At 28.7% G+C, this 25,862-nt stretch overlaps 1 protein-coding gene across 1 annotated transcript in view; it reads left to right on the forward strand.

The window, feature by feature from the left end:
- The window catches only part of LOC107452432 (Ran-binding protein 16), a 186,706-nt gene extending 163,925 nt beyond the window's left edge, over nucleotides 1–22,781 (forward strand). Inside the window, exon 26 of the mRNA XM_071188252.1 lies at nucleotides 22,727–22,781. Within this exon, the coding sequence (XP_071044353.1) occupies nucleotides 22,727–22,766 (40 nt within the window). The 3' untranslated portion in view covers nucleotides 22,767–22,781. The remainder of the gene's footprint in view (nucleotides 1–22,726) is intronic.
- The last annotated feature ends 3,081 nt before the right edge of the window (nucleotides 22,782–25,862 follow it).

Here is a 25,862-nt window from a genome sequence, read left to right on the forward strand (position 1 = left end):
TATATATATATATATATAGCCTCAATCTAACATTCGAACTCTTAAAATTATTATCTATTTCATTATTTTTGATCCAGCTCCACTTTTTTGTAAAAGGCTATCCCATATTATTAATATATAAACATTTATTTATGAAGGAAAACAGCAAATTAAATATTACTTAAAATATCATTCTTAGCCAATGATATTTAAGATCAATTACTACGCAACGTGAAAGCAAAACGCAAGAAAACTCTAACTTGAGATCAGCTTCAAATATTTAATGAAACTCAAAAATGTTAATACAAGTGATGTTTTTTATTAAGCAATATTTTTTTAAAAATTCGTTTCATCTTAATGTTTATATTTTTTTGTTGTTGTTTCGTTTTTTCTCTTTGAAAAGTTAAAAGGATTAAGTTTATTACTAATTCATTGTTTATTACTATATTGAAATTACACTTCATATTATATTCTGCATTTCTTTTTTTTCTGTAAATGATTTTTATTGAGATGTTCTGGCATATACTTTGAATTTCGTTGTTCATGACAATCAAAATTCCTTCTAGGCTATTCTAAATAATCTGTGAATTAGTATACAATCGACGATTTAGGACCCAAAAACTTTTATTATTTTTATTATGAAGTTAAACTTTTAACAGGTAAATACTTTGTTCAATCAAAATAGTTTTTGAAAAATATTATATTTATTTTTTAGACTAAATATATTTTTTAAACTAGTAACATAAGGAAGTTTTTGGTCATTCATAAATAAGAAATTAAGATTATTTTGTTTGAAATAATAAATTTTTTACCGTAAAATAGTTTCAATTTGAAAATAAATTGTATGCACCCACATATAAAGATGAATTCAAAATATAGACTTTAATAAATGCATGTCTTTCCATTGTTTTACATTGGCCCTACATATCCCTTTTAGGTGGTGTAGTGTATCTACCACTACAAAAGTACAATTTCAATTCACTAGTATATAAGACATGTTAATTCGATTCAATGTTGGGGTTTCTTTCATAGATGAAGGTTGACATTGTTAATATCTACTTTCCTCACATTGGTGACCTGGACGTGATGTGAATAAGCCTATCTTGACAGTTACGCTCACTTCGATTTATAATCCACATTGAACAGTTGACTTTCTATTTGTGACTGCGACATTGTCCTCCTCAAGCTGTTGCTACTCAGTCTGGATCACACACAACCTATACACTCGATTGCTAAAGGCAACACGGGAGTGACCACGATCGTGAACTTAATACAGCTCTCCCGGCTTTTCACAAAACAGCACTGGATCAACTAGTGGTATATGTTCATCGAATTCTACCACAGCTATGACTCTGGTGGGGGAGTACTGTAGTGTATACACTACAAAAATACAATTCCAATTCATTACCATAAAGACATGTTAACTCGATTCTATGTAGGGGTACCTTTTCATAGATGAAGGTTGACATTGTCGATATCTACTTTCCCCTCTAAAGGAAGAAATTTCCCCGAGCATTTAAAGCAATTCACACGATTGCAAGTATCAAAATCTAAACCCCATTTTAAATTACCGAGATGGATAAATACACCTTGTTATCTGATCTATAGAAAAGGCTTTGAACATCTTNAAGATTGGCAAACATTCTGAAACGCACCAGTCATATCGCGAACTTTCTCTGCAGCGGCCGAAAGCTTGGCGACAAGTTCTTCTGCAGATTCAATGTGAGTCTCATACATAAGAGCATTCAGCTGTTCCCATAAAAAGAAGATAATACATGAAAGATCTGGCTAGCACGGTGGCCAAGCTATAGGACCACCTCACCCAATCCATTGGTTTGGAAAGGTTACGTCCAGATAGCTTCGCACTTCTCGTACATAATGTGATGGTGCTGCATTCTGTTGGAACCAAATGCATAGACAAAATGCGTATCGGCTTTTTCCTTATTAGAGAAGGGCGACATCTTCAGATGCGTTACTACCGCGATTGACAATGCACTCTCGAATCAGCAGCTTTTATGTATGAATCGTGACGAAAATTTGTATATGAGCTCTTCTTCTTCCCATATCATGCAAATAATATACACTACAAAAATACAATGCCAATTCACTACCATATAAGACATGTTAACTCGATTCTATGTAGGGGTACCTTTTCATAGATGAAGGTTGACATTGTCGATATCTACTCTCCCCTCTAAAGGAAGAAATTTCCCCGAGCATTTAAAGCAATTCACACGATTGCAAGTATCAAAATCTAAACCCCATTTTAAATTACCGAGATGGATAAATACACCTTGTTATCTGATCTATAGAAAAGGCTTTGAACATCTTAGATCGAGTTTATAAAAACACGAACACAAGAAATTTAAGGCAACATGGAAAGAAAATTTTGTTAGTTACATGTCAACGGGCATGTTAGAATTTTGTCAGAACTTAGCTAATGCGATTTGAGTTACATTTTAATTGCATTATCTTTAAAGGAAATTTAAATAAATAAAACTGCTACTATGTGACATTGATTCTTGATGCTTTTTACACAGTGACATGAAATATTTTTAAAGAAAAATTAATTAAAATTAACGTTATTAAATAGCATAGCATAAATTTTGAAAGATAAATTAACATCGACACGAGTATTTTATTTATTAAAAAATAAAAATAAAATTCTAGGAGTCCTACATTGAGTATTTCTCTATCACCAGCTCTATTTGCAATATAACTCGGATTAACTTTGGTCGATAAATGATTTACCCCAAACGGAACTCAAGATTTCCCAACTCGAAGAAGCATAAATATGACATTTAGGAAAAAAGTTCTGAGAAGCAATCGGCTAAGAGCAATTTCTGGAGCTCAGGTGGCGACCACCAAGTAGATCGACAGTTAACAGGCAGATTGGCTTCAATACGAGAACATTTTCCCTTAGGACAAAATACGCAGCTGTTGAGTCATATATCTGTATAATATATGATCCAAATGATAACTATTATTTGAAGTCTCTTTTGCTGACTTTAATGTTCATCCCACGCGATTTGCTAGTTTCTTTCAGAGTTTTTTTCTCCGGCAGCACTAAACTTAAACAATTATTTCAAATTCTTTTACTTCTTCTGCACTGTTCAGCAAAATATGAGTGACAAAAAAAAGTAGTTTTTATTTTTAACAAAAATTTTGCTAAGCATAAATCCGTGTAACAATAGAATTTTAAACACAATTTGCGTTTAATTTTAGTTAGTATTATATAAATGGCAGTCATTGATATTTCTATGTTAGAGACAGACTGGACATAAATGCTTATACACAAAAATTAAAACTACTAAATTCGATAAATGACTTTGAAATATTTACAGCAGAAAAACATGTAAGGTTTCCTTTTTTTTTGTTTTTAAAAATACATTTACTGCAATTTTAAGTGGTTGCACTGTTGGACCACCTTCAACCCAAAATATTGATTGAATTTTGCTTTTCATAGAGTCGATGAGTTGTTGGTAGTTGGTAGGAAGAATTTGACCCCATATCCGATGAACTGCGCTTTTCAGTTCCGACAGATTAGATGGCACTGGATCTAGCTGTCTAATGCTCCGTTTGATCTCATCCTACAAATTCTTCACTGGATTGAGATCTGGTGATTGCGTGGACCAAAGAAGCAAGGTAAAGTCACTGCCATGTTCGTCGAACAATCTGACAATACGAGCTGTTTGACAAGGAGCATTGTTTTGCTAAAAGTATTCATTCCAGGCATTAAGCACCATTAACATAACAGGATGTACTTGATCTGCGATAGCACTTAATACCTTTGGGCATTCAGACTTTGTTCAACAGGAATCAAAGGACCCAAGGAATGCCAAGAAAGCATGCCGTAATATTGCCTCCACCAGCTTGACAGGTTGTGGCAATGTAGTTGGGTTCCATGCTGTTGTGCTGTCTTCGTCATATGCGAACCCTGCCATCTTGATGGTGTAATTGAAAACACGATTCATTTGACCACATGACCCTTTTCCAGTCACCTACTGTCCAATCTTCTTGTTCCTTTACAATCTGGAGATGTCTGCTCTTATTAAATGCTGACAACAGAAGTTTTCGAACTGGTCGTTGGCTCCCAAAGCCTATACGGCGTAAATATGCAGCGTACATTTCGTTCAGAGACGTTTGCAGAGACGTTTGCCCATTCATTAAGATTCCCCGCCATTTGACGTGCTGTTTCTTTTCTGTTGGACAGGACAACTCTGGTCAGTTTCCTTTCAGTTTGAGCATTTAGTTGCCCATGCAAACCACAAGCCTGACGTTGAGACCCGGTTTTCTGCTTGGTAGTTCACTCTTTGTACACGTTAATTAATTGCTCCTCTCAAACACTATGCAAGAGCAGCCGCTTTGCTGATACTGGTTCCGACGCTTCGAGCGCCAGCAATCATCCCGCATTCAAACCCAGTTAAGTCACAATTTTTGTCCATATCTCCGTGAGTAATACAGTGTAATTGATAGTTCACCTGCCTTTCATTCCCTTTTTTTCGCTATCTCGCCCTCTAAGGGCAACTCTGTGATGTAATAGCTCATTTTGCATAAAACTGTCAGGCGGTCATAATAATTTGGCTACTCAGTGTGTATACATATGACTCAGAAATCTTATTTGTAGAAAAAAAAAAGATATCTATAGACAGCACAAAACTTAGTTTTTTTCAAGTTTTAAAATATATAATAAATTCTTTAAGTAAGAGGTTTCCCTAATTAGGGTCTTGGGGTCGACTATTCGAGTCTTAGTTTTACTAGCAGTTACATCATAAAAAAGCCACTTAAAATTTATATATGGTGGCAGGTGGCCGAGCGGTTAGAGCGCCTGACTGCGAAGCCAATGGCTGCGGGTTCGAATCCCGCCAGGTGTATGGATGTTGTGTGTGATGTTCTCTGTTGTGTGTGATGTGTGAATGTGGCCCACCCTATGAACGGATTTGTGGCAGTGTGGCGTGGGTAATGTTGCTCGCCTCCGTGACTTTGGTTCTCAGGTGCCCACTGGCTAACGTAAAATGAGTAACAATTCCGGCATCTTCTAAGGCGAAGAATAAAGTTCAGTGCCTGCCATTTGAAATATATATATATATATTATATATATTTATTTACTGCGCATAAGATGCAAGTATGTAGGCCTCATAATATAAGTTTAAAATGTAGATAAAACAAGGAAAAAATGACGGAGCAATAAAAGAAGAAAATAACGTTTTATTTTTTTTTTAAAAAAAAAACATTATTTTCATCGTTTCTTTTTTCATTATAGACAATTATTTAAACAAAAAAAAAAAAAACAATATTAGAAAGCACTCCTTTTTTCGAATATACGAATATAATCATGTGAGCTGATTAAGAAATTAAATCTTTTTTTTTGAAAAAAGTAATTATCCAGATTCCAATTATGTCCAGATTCCAATTTCCAAATTTTAGTTTTCCTTTTGTTTCTTCTTTTCTTTAAAAAAACCCCAATTAATTATTTACTTATTTGTTTTTAATAATAGCAACAACATCTTTAAAATATCAAAAAATTTTCTGAAGTTCGGAGTTTCTGTAATTGTACTTGAATTTGCGTAATTCTATCAATCCTGATAATGTAACTTTACGATATCTAAATCAGTCTCAGGAATATTGAAACTTTCAAGGTTATTTTCATTTTTGCTATTTTTGTCTTTATTTTTATGTCCATTTTTAGCTTTACTTTAATAATATACTTAAAATATACTTATATAATATAATATATTACTTAATAATTTAGTTCAATAATAGTTTTCTTTTTTGACAATTTTATTTTTCGTATTTACTTTAATGTCTTAAATTTTATTTTTTCTTCTTTCTTTAGCACTAGAATAATTTAATTTTGTTTTAGCATTATTTCTCTTTTTATTATGTTTAACTTATTTTTCATTTTTTTTTGTCTTTATTTACTACTTTTTCTTCTTTATCATTATTATTGCAATTATTACCCAATATTTTCTGGAGAAATGTCAAACGACAGATCTCTTTTAAAATCAGAAAAAGTTATCAGGTTTCGATGCTTTTCCATTACTACATGTTTCACACAGTCAATGATAGAGTAAAATTCAATGAAACTCTTTAACCCTGAGATGAGATAAGGCAAATCAGTGTCAAAAATTAAAAAAAAAAAGCGCAGCCCACAATTCTAATTCTTAGGTTCAAAGTGCAAGTTAGTTTGATTAAATTGCAAATTACCTTTAGTTTCTTTCACAATTATAGAATTTTTCTTTCTTTTTGAACTTTTAATATATCAAAAAGTGTTGTCGAGTTATATTTAAAGTACTACCTGTGTCGACATCTAAGACGATAGTATTAATGTATTAATCACTTTCTGGTTGTTATCTTTTTTAAATCAAAATTTATTATTGTGCTTTGTCACATTTAATACTATTTTTTATTTTTATCCTTTACGTATCCGGATACTATTAATTGTCTATTTTTTATCTTAGTCAAAATTTTGTTTATGCTTTTGCTGCGACTGCGGCTCAGCTTTAAAGAAAGTTCAAAATGATGACTCTTTATTTTGATCCTTAATGAGAAGAAATTCTCTAAAAGTAAATCAATGATCATCTGAATATTTAAATATAATATTTCTTTCTTCCTAACTCCATTAAATCTGAATTTTTACTAATATTTCTTCTTTCAGATCTAACAATATACATTATGTTGATGTATAAACCTTGCTTGTCGTGCAAAAATTGCTTTAAATAATATTTTCTTATTCTTATTTCAGCTTAATAAGGATTAAAATATTTTGATAATTTAAAAAGAATTGCATCCTGTTTACGTAATCAAATTAGATTTGATTAATATTGAAACTTGTGTCAATTCGATTAAATTCTTTTTGAGATAGCAAAATTTTAAAATGAAAAAAAATATTGCTGAATTTTCATTTTTCAGAATCATTTGAGTGTTTTTGTTTAATTTCTATATGTTGGTATTTAAAATTACCAATTAGTTAAAGAGAAAAAAAGTTTTAATGTATTACGAATTTTAAATTAAAAAAAAATTGTCTAAGAAACCAGAATTTTTCTTCGAGAATTTTAGAAAAATAATAAATATTTATTACTTCTTACGTTAAATTTTGATCGGAATTTTTATTTTTATTTGAAATAAATTTGTACTGTTTTGCGAACTTATCCAGATTTTTTTGATGCTTCACTTCATTAAAAAATGAATGCTTTTCTTTTTTTTTTTAGTTTAAATACAATGCGGTTCACACTTCAATTAGTACTGGAACCCGAAAATATTTTAATACTGTTCTGATTGAGAGAATATTGTTTTTTAGAGGACAGTTGTTTAACACACATTGAATATTTTTTGAAATTTGAACGTCTTTTCGTTTTAGTTTGTGTTTGAGTATTGCTTCGATAGATGGAGCGATGTGAGCTGAACATTAAGAAACTTTGAGGAAGCAAAAGGATTAAAAAAGTCATTGAATAATAAAACTCTTAAAGATTTTACACAGAGCTGTGGAGTTTGTAGTTGAAATGTCCGTTTCTATTAAAATTTTCCCTAAATTCTTGGAAAATATTCAATACCCACTTGCCAAGAAAATTATAATTTCCATTTATATATGCACGATTAGATTTAATAGTATTTTTCTTTAAAATTACATTAAATTTTATGAACTCTACATCAAATATTTGTGCAAAACATTGAAATAGTACAAAGTATTGAATTATATTGTAAGAAAGGAGCTGGATATCAGTATTTCGTAATATATCTTATAAAAAATGATTCGTAAGGGAATATTCTGGACTAGGAAACATTTACAATGATGAATAGACTAGACTAGAATAGAAATGATGAATAGAATACATTTCCATATTTATTTTAATTGACTTCTCAAACCAGATAAACTAATTTTAGTTTGGAATTTACGTACTTTTTCAATAGTTCAATCAAACCTACGATTAGGAAAGTTTAAGTGTAATAACTTATAACTTAAATGTTTCGCAAAATATTTCTTTGAGTAATATTTTAGTTCTCGTACAAATAATAAATATTTGACTAAATAATTTCTACTAGATAAAAAACTCCGTTTTTCCTTTTTATCTATAAGATATAAGCTTTAACCCATTGGAGTCAGAGTCGATCAATTTTTTCTGACTCCACATCCTGATTTTGAGTGCAAATTTTAGAAAAATCGGGAAATAATTGTGTGGTCTTAAATGGGTAGTAAATCATAACATTAAATTTCCCTTTTTGCTTCGCCAATGCAGGCAAAACTGCGACAATACATTTATCTGAATTTAAATACTCCAGAAATAGAGAATTTATAATTTTCTTATGGGTTCACTTTATCAACAAAGTAAAATATATTTTCTTTTAGATCCTTTTAAAAATAAGCAAAGTGCTTTTTGCATTGAATTGAATAAAAAAAAGGTCGTTCTGAATATATCACCCTCAATGTCAGTGATATATTCAGCCTTGATGTGATATATTCAGCACTGTGATATATTCACTTTCAGTGATAAATTCAGCACTGATCGGGTCCTGAAAGCAGATAATTGTCGCTGGCCCTCGTAACTTTAAACCAAATATACTTCTTATTTATTTACAAAATGCTTATAAAACATTTTTTTTTAACATAAGTAAATTATGATATATTAGTAAATTTGAACTTTTATTTAACTTTATTTTTGTTAACTCATACTATTAATTGACTATTCTTAAGGAAAAATACACATAAAAAAATATTTATAGCTTTTCGAGGTGCCCCAGAAAAGTGATCCCCCAAAACTCGGGTCCTTCAGGCTCCATGATAAATCAGATTCAGCTCAATATACATATTTATTATTTTATAGGAGAAAGTGGGATAATATTGCATAACTAAGATTCGAATGCTGGCTGGAGCTGTATACAAACTAAGGTAAACAACGTTTAAGAGCACAAAAAATATTTATTTATAAATATTTTTGTGCTCTCAAACATTGTTTACCTTAGTTTGTATTTTAACACAAAGGTCGCCCACTTGTGTATTTATTTTGGAGCTGTATAGTTCAACCTAAAAGCTTTCGGACTTAACCAAGATACTCATTAAGTAAATAATCCCAAGAGACTGAAGCGGTAAGATATTACTTGATTAAAACCTTAATTTGCTTCAAAAATATACAAATTGGAAATGACAGTCGAGCGCTCAAAAAACAAGCACCTATTTTCAAGCTTGACAGACGTGAGTGTTTACGTCTGGCAAAGAGCGTATGAGGCAACTTTATTAGTTTATAAAGATCTAATATTCGAAAAGAAAAATCTAATTAGATAAAAGTTTGATGTGAATGGGAAAAAACACACAAGAGATTATTTCAATTTAATAACTTTAGTTTCTTCGCATTCACGTCTTGCAAGTCTTCAAAATGGGCGTCTGTTTTTGAGCGCTTAGATTTTAGAACATGTTGACTGTTATTTCCAATTTGTAAATTTTTGAAAGGTATGACGTTTTTAACCAAGTATCAAGATATTCATTGTGTAGTTGTATACAATATATTATTCTCGAAAAGGCACCGACGCACGCCTTTTTTATAAAGGATTTTTTCCAAGAAACAGCCAAACTTCCCGGTTTTACAGCACTACTAGAATTTCAGTGAAAAAGTAGCAGACATTTCAATTTTTTTTATTTAAGAAAGTAATGCATGTAATTTACACGCAGTGTAGTTAAAGTTGTGCTCAAGGGGGAGGGAGGGGAAAGAGAGAGACAGGGCAGGGAGATGTGCCGGCTTTTTGTTCTAATCAAATTTTAATTCTATCTCAATAAATGTTTCTAATTTGAAAGAAATATGCATTACGCAAAACGTGTTAATTTACCGAAACTCAAGTGATTGGAGATACCTCTAAATATTATCCTACTTTGCTGAAACTTTTAGGTTAGTAGACAAGTTTAATCAACTTGGACGCGAAAGCTTAACTATTTTTCTTTTTTTCTAAGAATATGTACATAAATATATAAATGGGCGATTCCACGAAAAGTGGTCCTGAGTGACTAAATATTCAAAATTATCGTAAAAACAAAAATGACGGAATTTTGAAATCTAGAAGATGTATATTTTTTAATAGTTAAGATGTTTTTCTGAATTGTAAAAAATATTTATTTCAATTCTAACAAAAGATGGACCACTCTGAATTTTAACAGGAGTTCTCTGCTTTGTTATGTCATATTCTATTGGAGTTCTTGAAATATTAAAGAGCAATAAAATAGTTTTTAGTAATATATATAACTATTTTATTCTTTTATCATTGCTTTATATACTTTTTTCATTTGGCCTAAATTTTTTTAAGTGATTAAAAGTTGATTAATCAAGATAATCTAATTTCCCGGTAACACACGTAACATAATTTTGCATTTTTTTCTGCAAAAACTTTAGTAAGATAGAAAATTTTAAAATTTTTTGTTTTGTAAATTAAGAAGGCAAGATATTCAACGGAAAAAATTCTCGAATTAAAACTGCCAATAGTTGAAATTTAAGAATCAATTTTATTCAAGGTAACACACGTAACAAAAAGTTACGCGTGTTACCGTTATGTGTGTTAGAGGTGCTTATACACTTTATTTAATTATTTATTTTCAATAAAAAATTTATATCATGTTCGTTCATTTATTATAACCGACGCCCAACTTCATTAGCACAAATAAGGAATTGCAAGATTGAGGTTTTTTGTAAAATCAGGCCGGTATAAGCATTAATAAAAAAACGGCATAATAAGACGATAATTTTGAAACTTTTGGAAATTGTTTTCCTAAACTTCAATTTGTTATATGTTTACGTTTAAGTAGAATATTTTGACTGCATTTGCTAAATTATTATAAAATGGATAAGCTTAAAATAATGTCCTTACCTGGAGTTAAAAGAATAAGAAGATGGAGAAANTGTTTACGTTTAAGTAGAATATTTTGACTACATTTGCTAAATTATTATGAAATGGATAAGTTTAAAATAATGTCCTTACCTGGAGTTAAAAGAATAAGAAGATGGAGAAAAAAAGAAAAGAACATCGGATTCTGCACTTCAAAGGCAGGAAAATAAAGAAATAAAGAATGTTGGACTTGAACTTTCAAAACAGATTGATAATGATGAGCAAGGTTCACTACTAAGTAATCAGAGGAATTTAATTATTAATAAATGAATTTTCTTCAGAAGGGAGATTGTTTATACTATGTTTGCATTGAAACATGAGTTAGTTGTCTGGATTATAAAGGAAAAAAACTGTAAATAAAACGAAAGAACTATCTAACAATGTTTCTAAGAGAAGCTTATACTACTTTTTGTTAGTTACATCATGAACATTGTTTAATTTTCCAAATTTTGTGCTTTATGACCGAAAAGTGTATTACTACTGTACCACTCAGAATCAATGCAAATATCATGAAATTTTTATTCTTTTACTGGAAGGCTAAAAATCAAGTTTATCACAAAACATGGTGATGGTAAAAGTACTTATGTAATTAAAGTGAAAGAGATCTTAGATTGTTGGAAGGGTGCTTGTGATACAGCAATTTTTCATTGTTTGTTTTAGATTTCAAACCATCTTTTATTGTAGTTTGGTAACAATGGGATGAAAAAGATGACAATTGCTGAAAATCAATGAATATATGATGACAAATGTACAGGAAGAATGTTTTGAAATTACTACAGAAAATTGGACTAACTTTCAATAATACGTAAGAGCATTAAAATCAGGGTAGTTCAAGTTGACTTTGCAATGGCATATTCTTTTTAATATCAAAACGAATTTCAATCAGCATTATGCTATCTAGCCTCTGTTCCGTTATTCATAGCAGCTGTTTCCTTAGACGATACTTGTTTTTCATTTACAATATTCTCCGATACAAAAGACAAAGGTAAAACAATGTCTGCGCTTTTATCTTAAGACTGTTTCAAAAGCAGTTTCAAAATGATTCTACTTCAGAAGATGAACAAACAGAAACCTTCTAATTCTTAACTAAGCCAAGTTAAGAATTTAAAAATAAATATATGGTTGAATTATTTCATCTTTTGCCAATCAAAATATAAAAAAGAAATTCATTTGAATATATTTTACTGTATCACATGTCAGAAGTGCTTTGTATGGGATAGGTGTATAGTACAAAATCTTTAGAGCGAAGCCAAAGGCAAAATCAATTTAACAACAGTGTTGTTATACAAAAAAAGCTGATTTGTTATACAGTGTTGTTTGCAAAGCTAACCAATCAACTCATACCTAATACAACAGTATTACATATTTGCCAAAATGAAATAAAGATTTTAATTGAAAAGATCAATCAATTTCAACGGTAATTCAAAGCATAAAATATCTACGCAAGCATCTAGATACTTGAATAACATGCGTAGATGCACATATTGAGGCACACGGACAGTCACTTTCTGTCTTCTCCTGATACGTTGTAATCAGTAGAGCTCCTACAACTGAAATTAAAAAGAGATGTGCTCTATCTTGGGCATATTATTGACTCAAATGCACATACTTGTAAACTTGAAATACAATATATGCAGAAAATTATTAGAAAAGATGCATATTTTACGTTTCCTGACAGAAATGATTTTATGGAAATAGATGTGCAAACAATTTGCTATGTTTTACTCTCTAAACTAAAATAAAGAAGGGGTAAAACTTTCTTTCCAAGACGTTAACTATTTCATTTGTTAAACTAAATTGTTTTTCTTCTGTTAATTTAAATTTAATAAATGTTTTAGTGCAACATTTATGACTTTTCAGTTGAAATATTCACAGTGGGTAACACACGTAACGTTCAGTTAACACACGTAACGCACCATTTTCACCAAGTAAAAAAGTTTTTACTCTTGGAAAAAATTTTAAAAATCACTAAACACAGCTTTGATATCGTATCTCTCTATAAAAAATTATCGTAATTTTACACATTCATACTTCACAGAATTAAATGAATATTTTCAAAATTTCAAATACCTAGCATTATAAAGGGTAACACGCGCAACAAAATTTCAGATTTTTTTTTTATCTACATCAAATTGATTTGCGCCTTCTATCTTCCTTTTGCAAACTTAAAACACATGTAGATTTAGCAACAAATTAAGTAAAGCGTAAATCTAATAAGATTATTATAATAAGTGTTAAAGTTAAAATATGTCGTGTAAAAGTAACACACGTAACGAAGGAATCGCCTAAATGCATAAATATATTTTAGTAAAAATAGTAAATACTATGTATAACTATTAAAGTATTAAATAGCATAGTATAGTATATATATATATATATATATTTTATATATATATATATATATATACATGCCTTTCACAAAATGANAAAAAAGATATAATCTTTTCATCAGCCCACACGATTATATCCGCAAAACAGAGTGCTTTCTGATATTGTATCAATAAAGTCAAAACAAAAGCAAAATATATTAATACAATAGTGTGAGGAGCACTCAAAAAATTTCTTTGCTAAAATTACAACAAATGAAATAGAACACAAAAAGTAAAAATAACACGTAAAAATAGAAAATAAAATAAAAGAAAAAGAAAAAACAGAATAAAACATGGATGAAATATAAGTTTCATCTATAAAGCTTTTAGCGAATTCAAATGTACTTACATGAACGGGAAAATTTTCAAGAATGATTTAAAATCTTCATAAATCCGCATCTTCATAAACCCGCATCTTCATAAACATAAATATTATTACAATTTTAATGATTTTGAAAGGACACACATTTTGATCTATTTTATTTTCTAAAACCCGCACTTTAATCTGTGTCCAAAATAAAAATCTCACAAATGATGTATGAAATGCCAATCTCAGTGGTTCAAAGGGGTGACTTTAAATATGTTAATTAATTCGAGATAAGCACTAATTCTGTTATATAATAAGAGGGAGAAAAGTGTTATATATCTCTAAATAAGCATATCTTTTTTCGATGGGTTCTATGGAATTGGAGTTTTGAGCATCAAGTGATTAGTAGTAGATGCAATCTGAAAAATCTGGCAAAAATAGTTTTGTCAAAAAATAAGTAAATAAATAAATAAATAAGAAAATAAACTAAACATTGTGCCCCTCTAATTGATAAATTCTCTTATTCTCTTTTTACAAATGTCGCCAAATCTCAAGCATTTTGCTTCAATAATGTTGATGTAATAATGAGCGCTTTAATAAAATTCTCTAACTATTGGTCTTGATTTTGTTTCTAATTTCATTTTTAAGGGATGATCAAACTTATTTATTTACACTAAACTCATTTTGCTAAACAACTGAGGAGTAACCTTACATTAAAACATTTTTTTCTGCATATACTCAACTGTACGATTGTGTAATGCAAATCTTTGATGGGTTGTAAAATTCTTCCTATAGTAAAGAATTGATCATTCTGTGCTTATAAATAACCGAATTTATAAATTCTGCTTGTAACGAGAAATAAATTTAATTTAAAGTGATGAATTTTACACTTAATGTAAAAAACAAGATATTTTCCCAGTTTTGGTCTCCCTTCTTGACCTTTCCCCCACTACCCTTAACTATTTCCTGCATTTATGTAAACAAATCCTTTCATTGGTATTTTTTTCTTATTTTTAGAAATTGTTAGAAGATGGTCGCAGAAATTATAAGTGATTAAATAGCTTAGCAACAATATTAAGGAATTAATGCTGTTCGTAGGAAATATTCCTTCCACCCCTTGCATATAATAAATATGCTTAGTAAAATAAATTATCTGAAACTAAATGCGGATGTGGTAGATAACTTTTTTAAGTTTTACTTAGTTGAATTAAAAATTTAACTTCTCTATCAATAAGTCATATGACATTCATTGGTTAAATAATCTGTGACTTAATTAATAGGAAACTATAAATAGTATAAAAATGCTTGAATTTCTTCCTATAGGATATAAGTGGATACCTTTTAAGCATTTTGAGCATTACAAATATTTTAAAACATAAATTAGCTAAATACCTTAAAACTTCTCATATTTAAATTAGATCAATAAAAAAAATAATTAAAATATTTCTGCGAAACACTCTCTGACAGGTAATTAACAAATTTATTTAAAGAATAAGACGATATATAAGATGTTGAGAAATTTTAAGATGCTTAAAAGTGTTGATTAAGTATTCGTTCAAATAATTATAAAATATATATTGAAGAAATGGTTAAACATATTATTCCAAATCTATGCATACCTGGGTATATTTCTGAAATTGTATCAATTATTGAAGGAACAAATTGAAATATAATATTAAAAAGAGCTGATGCATAATCACATTCTATCAGAAGCATGCTTTTATAAAAGTCAACATTCGTTAAATAAAATTTTGTTATTCAATAAAATGTTTTATTCAAATCTCGTTATTAAATTACGAATAAATTTTTAGACCACTAAAAAAGAAACATCGTATTTTATAATTAAGAAAAAAAAAAGGATTAGCAATCGGTAATTAGCGAAAAAAATATGAATGGAATTTTACTCTACGCGCACGTAAGCCAAGTTCCTCGTAAGTCAACCACATTTAAATATTAATCGCCCCATTTAAATATTTCTTCATTGTCGCCAGATTATTTTTTTAAAAAATAATTAAATAACTTTAATTTCTCTCGGCTCCTACGAAATAAAAACTGCTAAAACTTTAGATTTTGCAATAGAAAAATACGTAGATTAATATGGTATAATAAAAAAAAAAATATTAAAAATCCTTTTTTGCATAAAATTATCTTTGGGCAAATGAGTTTTATAAGTGGGGATATTTTTTTTTTGAATAACTTAATTAGTTTTCAAAATATGACTTAAAGTGCAGAAAGTGAAATTAACATAAAGGAGTTCGAACTTTGGATCTCTCTCCTGACCAAACTATGGGGACCGTATTTCCCAGATTGTGGTTACCCCCTATGTTTTGAAGGTTAAGGATCCAAATATGTAAAAAAACTATGCTTATTCAGCGAAAGTACGTTTTTGTGTCCCGTTTCGTAGCTTAATTAATAGTTAGCACTAAATAATTTGCATATTTGAGGTCACCCCCCGGAACCATTAAGATTGACACTTAGTACGTGAAAATCCGATCATTAGAACGAAAGTTATTCAGGGTGATGTCTTTTTTTTTACCCACTATGCATACTCTTTATATATAAGTACATAATCAATTATTTAGTTCAGGAGTAACCTTATATTAAACAATTTCTTAAACAATTTTTTTGTTAAACAATTTTATGTTGAGCAATATTATTATTGAACAATTTTATTATTGAGCAATTTTACTGTTAAACAAATTGCTTTCCTGATGCTTGTAAGCAAATTATAATTATTCCTGTTCATAGAAAATATGATTTGAATGAAGGCCTCTAGCTATTCTAGGTCATAGATGTTTGAAAGTTTTATTTACAAAAGTTAAAAAACGTTATTTCTCACATGTATGTTTTATGGCTAAAAAATCTACGGTTTTAGATTTACTTCGCTTAAATAGTAAAATCAAATCTGATTTTAAAAATGAACTCCAATAAAATGGTTGAATTTCGTTTTTATGAAAATCTCGTAGCTATCTTTTTTATGTCGTTTGGATGCATGTTTTAGAAATAATGTTTCTCTTCCTTTTATTCATAAATAATCTTTGCTGTATTTTTAAAAAAATTAAAAGTTTTCTTTTGTTTTTATTTTGTGTATTATTTGAATATTTCAAAGTTTAGAAACACAATTAGTTTGAATTAAGAGAGAGACTTAGGTTATTTATTGGTGTATTATCAACCGTTTTGATCTTAATATTTAAAAATATTTTAATGCTATTTAGACGTATAAATCCTCAACATTCTCAAATAAATTTAACAATCTTATTTTAAATCGTTTGGTTATCATTCAAGATCTTGGTAAAAATTTCTAATTTAATCTTGATTTTTCTCTTCATATAAAGACTTCAAAACTTGATATTCTATAACGTAAAACAAAAGTTTCATAAATGAACAAACCTTGAAAATTATTTACCTTACTTTTATTCGTTCTTCCTTGCAATAGTGCAGTATTAACCTACTATCATAATTAAAAACAGTGCATTGAAAGAGTTCAAAATAATTATCTACGTTTTCTTCATTATAATTCATATTAATATATATGCACTGTTTCTCTTACTAAATTTCAAAATGCTTTTGATATCCAATTTTTAGTATGCCATACATGTTTGTTACGCTCTGTTCGTATTCTAAATAAGGAAACTGATTCCTTTGATAGTTAAAATATGGATCAGTTTTCTGTAAAAGGTTTCAACTTACGAAAACAAAATAGTTTGTAAGCTTACTTTGTAAATATTTTATCACGTCTTCTTTTTTTTAAAAATTAAATTTACAATAAAATTTGATATTTTTTTTAACGGATTTGTTGAAAACCTTAACAGTTTGTCTCACAATGTTTTGAAATAAATTCTACCAAAATGTTTCATTGTTGCATTGACTTTTTTTCTTCTTAATGTACACCACTGTAATTGAATTTGTCATCTGAAGTGTGTGGTTCGACGATAAAAAAAAATTAAAATAAAATAAATAATTAATGTTTATTAATGAACTTCAGAAGCGTGAACAGTTATGACTAGGATGAGTCGAAACGCCTAAGTATTCCTTATTCTTCCATCCTCCCACTACTAGTTTTTCAAATAATCCGGATATTTTATTCCTCATTTTTTACAAGGTCGAATAGTACGAAGACCAGGCAGCTGTGAGCTGAACAGTAAAAAGCCTTATTTTGATTTTTCAAAAACGTACTTCGACGTGATTGGCATGCAGTGTGTTAAACAGTGTGAAGTTTTCTTTGAGCAACACAATATTTTTTGTCTCTTCTAATATTCGTTAAATTTCATCGAAACACCGGGAAAATATAGTTGTTTTTTTATTGAAATAAAAATTGTTCTTGAATATGCAAAAACCTTTAAATTGTCTTTAATTTTATTGACAATAGTATATTTTCAAACCATGATTGTTTTGCTAAAAAATTGTCATAAAGTAAGTATAAAATTGCTTGATTGAATATTAAAATATAATTTTTAGTGGTATGAATGTTTAAAAGGCTTCGATTAGGCTGGAATATGTATCACGACTCATAAATTTGCTTTATTACAGTTCGAAGCATTTGATTTAACTTAAAAAAAGAAAAAAAACAAGACCAGAAAAAGAGAGTTCTATATATATAATAATAAAAAAGGAAAAAAAAACAAGACAGACCGGAGCAAAACAATAAATACACGTCTTGCGGAGAACTAATCGACTCGTTTCATTTAGACTCAACTTATAAAAACAATTGTTTCGCCTGGTTTAGAATTCGGCCCGTGTATCACAATTGGTGATAAAGGTTTATAGCTGAAAGCTTTTCGGTCCTATTCCTTGAAAATTTTCTATCGATTGTTTCTATTTTGTAGCTTTTTGAAGTACACTTTACTCAGTTCTTACTTTCGCTAACCTACGTGAGCTCTTTGTTAAACTCATCACGCCAGAAAATATTCCCGACAGACGTTTAGGCTCACGGATCACGTTTACAAAATACATGAAAGAGATAACAAACTGGCTCAGTATAATGTTCACCACAATAAAATTGGTTCTGATGATTTATAAGACTCAACTATCTAACAACATCGAGTTCGAAAACAAAATATGTATCAATCCAATTTCAATTCCCTCATTTATTCGACAGAGTTCGAATATTTTCTTTGCAAACTGACAACTCACAAAATCTTATTGCCTTTTAAAGTCCCTTTTATCTACAGTGTTTGTAAAGTTATAAAAAACAGCATAGCATTCCTTACAATTCAGAGTTTTTTCAATCGTTAAAAAACTAATTAGTCAGATAGTATTTAAAATTATGATTGCAAGAACTTATATTTTTGGTAAATGCTTTTCACAAATAAGTGCAAAGAATTTTCGGCTAGAGTCATTAGCTATGAGATATGGTGCGATTTGCAAAAAAAATTACCTTAAAGGGCTTAAACTTTCGATTTGCATCCTGATTAAACTATTGGGACCATATTTTCCAGATTTCAAATCAAAGGAAAAAGTAAATGTATATTCAGAGAAAGAACTTCTTAGTGTCTAATTTTTCATATTTTCAGATGAATCGTGGGATGCAGAAAGGCGTACTAACAAATTTTAGAGTTAATTAAAAAAAATTTTTCCAGCTTTTCTTATCTGTCCAAAATATATGAAAAATATTCCACTGATGATCTAACAAAGTTTCGTATGATGTTTTTAATCTTAATTTACAAAATTTAGGATACATTTCCCTGCTGGGTTATTATCCCAGTTAACCTGGTAATTATTATTAATAATACATGGTGATTACTAAAAATGTATGTTTTTTGTTGTTGAAGAAAGCAAAATAAACAATGAGTCTACTATCATAATGATTCTATTTATAGGAACTAATCATAATATAACGCTGCTTATATACTTTGCCGAATTGTCATTCGACATCATATACAATGCATGTTTTTTTTTTGAAGAAAGCAAAATAAACAATGAGTCTACTATCATAATGTTTTATTCACATTTATTTAAAGGAACTAATAATAATATAATGCTGCTTATATACTTTGCCGAATTGTCATTCGACATCATATACAATGCATGTGTGAAATGTATGTTTTTTTTTGAAGAAAGAAAAATAAACAATGAGTCTACTATCATAATTATTCTATTTAAAGTAACTAATCATAGTGTTGTTTGTATAATTTGCCGAATTGTCATTCAACATCATATACAATGCATGTGTGAAATGTATGATTTTTTTTTTGTTGAAGAAAGCAAAATAAACAATGAGTCTACTATCATAATTATTCTATTTAAAGTAACTAATCATAGTGTTGTTTGTATAATTTGCCGAATTGTCATTCAACATCATATACAATGCATGTGTGAAATGTATGATTTTTTTTTTTGAAGAAAGCAAAATAAACAATGAGTCTACTATCATAATTATTCTATTTAAAGGAACTAATCATAGTGTTGTTTGCATAATTTGCCGAATTGTCATTCAACATCATATACAATGCATGTGTGAAATGTATGATTTTTTTTTTGAAGAAAGCAAAATAAACAATGTATCTACTATCATAATTATTCTATTTAAAGGAACTAATCATAGTGTTGTTTATATACTCTGTCGAATTGTCATTCGACATCATATACAATGCTTGTGTGAAATGTATAATCATTTCGTATTTGACTGGTCGATTTCGGCTATTGCACAAATTGCCGGATTTCCAACTTTACCGGTAATATACACACTATATTTGAAACCGAATAAAGAACGTAACAGAACAGTAATTTTTGAAGTAATAAGAGAATTCACGTTGTTCATTATATTTAGATTTTAGCTGCAAACTATTTTTATTCACATTTAAGCATCCTGAATTGAGTTATAAAGAGACACAAACATGTTTTTCCATTAACAAATACAATTTTAACGTCAACGTTTGCCATTCTTTTATTTAAAGAAGAATATTTGAAAAAGAACACACAAATACTAAAAAAAAGAAGCATAATTCATAACAATTATTTTAAATACAATCCATACTTTTCTGGGAAAGTTGAATGAGCCTATCATTTATTGCACCTGTTAGTCTTGCTCGGGGCCCCATCTTTATTCATGACTGTCATAAGAAAAAATATCCGAGTTAATTTTAATGCCCTATTGCATTCTCTGGAAGGCTTTTAAAAATGACAGTATTGTAGAGCATCCATCGATGACGCCGATTGCATAAAACGTTATAAATTAATTCCTATTAGCTAATTTATTTCATTGGAAGCTAATTTAGCTATAAAATTCTAGGGAAAAAGTTTAAAAAGCCAAAATAGTTCAAGTTTGCTTTAAGATCAAAGAAATCAAAACTAAATATCTTTTTGTAATGTTTTGTAAATAAAGATAATATCGTAAATAGAATATTTATTTCCCAATATTCTTCTATCTCCTTCTATATGACCTGAGAACTAAATACGCTAGTGAACTAAACTTTTTTGAATGGATAGCTATTTCTTACGGTTGGCCGTGAAGTGAGAAGGGGTAATTACTTATTGCACATTTTTGAAGGTATTAATTTTTTGTGTATTGATCATAAAATGATTTAACAATCGATAATTATAAAAATAATTGCTTACACATTTAATAATTTGAATGATTTATGCTTATATTAAACATCTGTTAATTTAGTCCCCGTTGCAGACTTATGCTGAAACATATATGGTGATATCTCTTGCAAAATTTTCAGGGGCTTTTAATCATGCTTCATTTCAGATTGAATTTTTTAAGAATTTATGGCAAATTAATTTTTAATGTTTCATAATGAAATGCAGTAAAAAAAATTCACTTTTTGTTTCTTTTGTTTAAAAAGTTTTGTTTCTGACACTTCTTTCCATATAAGCTGAAACTTCTAAGTTTAGATCATTATAAAAACAAACTAATCCGATCAATCCTTAATGTGTGTTAAAAATGTAATGTTCATTTGTTTATTGGTTACAGTACTATTCACATGAAACATAGAGGCTTATGGTAACGCTCCCTAAAAACATGTACAAATACTTTGTTGGCGAAGGGGCGAAAGTTTTTGAATTTTATTCACAAGTACTATGGGTATGGATTTTTCTAATATCTTCATATTATTTTAGTTTAAAATCATTTATTTATTGATTGTCAGATCTCACAATGTGACTTTAAATGATCTTATACTGCTTTGCATTAACAAAATTTATTTAATTAAATTCTTCCAAGATAAACAGTATACTTAACCCATTTACTATTATTTTTATTGCAACAATATGAAAAATGATGTTACATAAAGAGTGATAACTATGTTAATTTTCAGTGGGTATATTTATTTTTATTTAGGTTTTTTTCTTAAGAAATGCTATTGTCATGCATTAAAATTTAAAATTTTTAGTTCTAAAATATCAGGATGGACAGAAATTTTTTGTTTCACCACTATAAAATAAAGAATGAAATAATCGTTTTATCAGTTCTTATGTTTTTGGATATGAGATATGGCAAATTTTCACGCTTAATAATTGTAAAGGGTTAAGTCTTATAGTAATTCAAGATATGTATGTAAAACCATGTTCGGTTAGTTGAGTTAAATATAATGATGCAGGGGTTGAAAACTATTAAAATTAAAATAACGACGAAAAAAATATTACATTTTTCATATTGGACGAAACAGGATATTCTACCTCTTTACGTTAACAATTTGAGCAATAATATTTAGTTGTAAACATGGTGATGGTGCTGTTTTAAAAACCGAAAGTTAAAATCAAGTATTTTGTTAGCTTTGATTTGAATAAAATATGTCTGATAATTAGAAAATTGGCAACCGTTTTTTAAATTTTTATACGAGGGTTTAATCCCTGTTAATGCAATAATAGAATTTCTCTGTAACAATATTTTAGGCAAGAAATAAGTACTTGAAAATTTATCTCTGCATATTGATAAATAGATAAAAATTACTAAGCTTCTAATTTAACTCAGTGGAAGTGAACTTAATGAACACTTTAATTTGAAGTAGTTGAGAACAGTAAACTGTATACAGTTTAAAGCAAAAATTTGTCTAACATTTCAGTATGTTGTCTAAAAAATGTATACGTAATTGTTTACATTTTTAGTGTTACCACCACAGAAAAATTTACCGTTACACTGAATAAAAAGCAAGAATACTTTTACAATTATAGCAACTGACAAACAACAGTGGAAGAATATAATCTACTGCTGGTTAGAAAGTATTATTTTTCTAATGTACATTTATTTATTTATTTGCAGGTGGCTTTGTCTCTATATACAATTTATTGGCACTATTTGAAAGATACATGGATAGGAGCTGGAATCGAACACTTCAGTACATTTCTTCAAGAATTGAGATCTTTGATATAATAGATTGTGCAGACCGACGGGATATTAAAATTCTTCCTGTATATAGTGTGGTGTCCTCAATATCAATTGTTCCGGATGCTCATGGAGTAGGGATGGTGGTCATTTTTAAAACTTATGATTTTGCAAAAGTTCAAAATGAAGGATAAAACAAAGAAAAATTAAAATTATAGACGTATAAAAAGAAGTAAAAAAATAACAAACAATAGTTTATATATGAAAAAAAAAATTAAATTTTATTAAAAAAATTGAAAAAAAAAAGATATAATCCTTTCTTCAGCTCACACGATTATTTCCGCAAAACAGAGTGCTTTCTGATATTGTATCAATAAAACCAAAGCAAAATATATTAATACAATAGTGTGAGGAGCACTCAAAAAATTTGTGTCGTTCTTACTGCACTGCTGAAGTAATTTGATATTCTNATATATATATATATTATGTATATGTATATATAAAATAACAAATTTCACTTTCGTTTATTTTGAATTTTACGCTATAAAATTTCTTTTCAACTGATGAAAATAATGAAAGAGATAAATTTAACTGGTTGATTCAAACTGAGAAGATTTTTCTAGTCACTTTTTTCATTTACAAAGAAACCCACATGTGTATGTGTAAATAAATAAATTCCACTATCTCATAAATGATGGATAAAAGTTATCATAGTATACTTGAGTATAGTATCTTAAAAATAATTTAATTAAACATTTGAAGTCATCATTCTTGTCACTTTCACCCTTGTTACTATTTTGAAATTATATTAGAATAAGAAATAGTTAACAGTCACCCTACAACCATTTAAATAAACTGCTAATTTTAAATAAAAAGTGGAAGTGTAAATATATTATTACCTTTCTTTTTGGTAGGAGCCAAAGACATAGATAAAAAAAATCTTAAAATGATTGACAGTTCTGATGATTATTTTGGTAATTTTAGCGTAATACTTCAGAGCATGGCATAAGAACCATTTATTTGGTTAATTTTGGGATTCGTATCAGTTACTAAATGTATTGTAATAAGAATTGTAATTTTGGAAAGCAGAAATTTCAGTTAACAGTAACAACTGCGAACGATTAAATTACCATATGAATAGTTTACCATGGTTCAATTTTTAAAATTGTAGTTTCTTTCACTAAATGCTTTTACCATCAGTATGGAGATTTTTCCAGAATTTTTCTCTCCGTGTAAGAAGTCGCATAATTATAATATGGCTTATCTTTGTTGAATAGCTGATCTATATAGGGGATGCTAAATGTTTATGCCATAAATTTGCTCGAAGGATAAGAATTAATGGTTTTTAGGAATTAGAATCCTAGAGTGTATTTTAAATTCTTCACATGTTAGACAAAAAAAATTTGGTCATAAAAATTTTCGGGAAATCAAGGGTCACCGAAATGTATTTTTTTTACCTCTCAGTCAGATTTTTTTGCGATATCAGATAAGATTTTCAGGGAATTCAGATTTTTTCCTGATATCAAAAAACATTCATGTTATCGAAGTTCTTTATATCCATAACTGACTGTAGTTGCCCACTTTTTCAAATTTATTATTGACTAAAAGGCAGTATGAATTTGAAGCTTAAACTTTAAATTTTTAGTAAAATCCAACAAAAATTTTTTAATAAAATTTAAAAAAAATTTCTATGCCAAATGGGGAGGATCAATAATTACAAACTTGTTTATTACCTGATTCATTAATTCAAAGTTATTAAATTTGGGTGATAAAATTAGAAAAATAAATAATGATAGCATCTTGTGATCGTCGCATAACTTTCCTCCTTTTCAAATTGACCTAATATCAATGCAGTTAGAATATTGAAAAGTGATTTCAATATTTTATTAAGAATAGAAATTATTTTAAGAACATTTTCAAATGAAGGGAAAATGCCATGTTATAGACCCTGCAACCTTTGCCGATGTGACGTCACACTACGTCATCACTAGCTATTTTTAGGTATTTCATGATAAATATGTTATACGGAATCTGTTTTGTGCATTAAATCTCAAAGAATTAATTCATTTATTGCAGATAAAATTTATGTATGAAAACTACTTCGATTTCGTTTTTTTATAAGTACGTTAAAGCTGTTAAAAGAGTAAAAATACTATAAGCTGTGTAGCTGTTACATCAAAAAACAAATCTGTTGAATAAACTCTTAAAAAAAGATTCTCTGGAGATCTAGTTTTTGGTGAGAACTTTCGTTTCAATCATTGTGATGTAGTTCCCGAGAGTTGTTTCAACATAGATATTGACTATAGATTTTATTCTCATCTCTTACGAATATCTACATCTGCTTCTTTCGTAAAACGAAAAAGATACTTCTGAAGCGATTAGGGAGCAGTTCAAAATGTAGAAAAAAAATTTATAGGTACAAATTAATTCGATTTTATTTTAAATTTCAATTTTTTTTAAAAAAAAGGAATTTTTTTTTTTTTTTGTGTTTTATGTGTAAAAATGCAAATATGATAAGAAGACTCTTAGGGTGGATAAGCTATGAAAAATATTTGTATTATTCACAATCGTAAGACACATTTAATTCTTTTCAGTCAACAACAGGACTTATGATTTGTTAGTATGATTAAAAAATTTTCAAAAAAAAAGTGGCTATTTTTTTTAGTGTTTTTTATGTAAAAATGCAAATATACATCTTGCTAAGAAGACTCTTAGTGTGGATAAGCTATGCAAAATATTTGTATTAATCACAATCGTAAGACGCATTTAATTCCTTCAGTCAGCAACAGAACTTATGATTTGTTGGTAAGATTAAAATTTTTTTAGATACCTGTATTAAGAGGATTTTTTCGTCTAAATTGAATTATATCATTTTCCATGATGTGACTATTCTATGAAGTAGACAATATCAGAGGAAGAAAATATCAGATCTATATTATCAGAATTTCGTAACATTTTTTATGGGGTGACATTTATATAATTTAAGAAAACATATTTTATTTGAATGTAGGAAAATATATTTTTTTCCAAAGAAGGATCGTAAACATTTATTCAAATGTAAAGTTCAGGTTAG

This window comes from Parasteatoda tepidariorum, chromosome X2 (assembly GCF_043381705.1).
Source record: "Parasteatoda tepidariorum isolate YZ-2023 chromosome X2, CAS_Ptep_4.0, whole genome shotgun sequence".
Taxonomy (NCBI): Eukaryota; Metazoa; Arthropoda; class Arachnida; order Araneae; family Theridiidae; genus Parasteatoda; species Parasteatoda tepidariorum.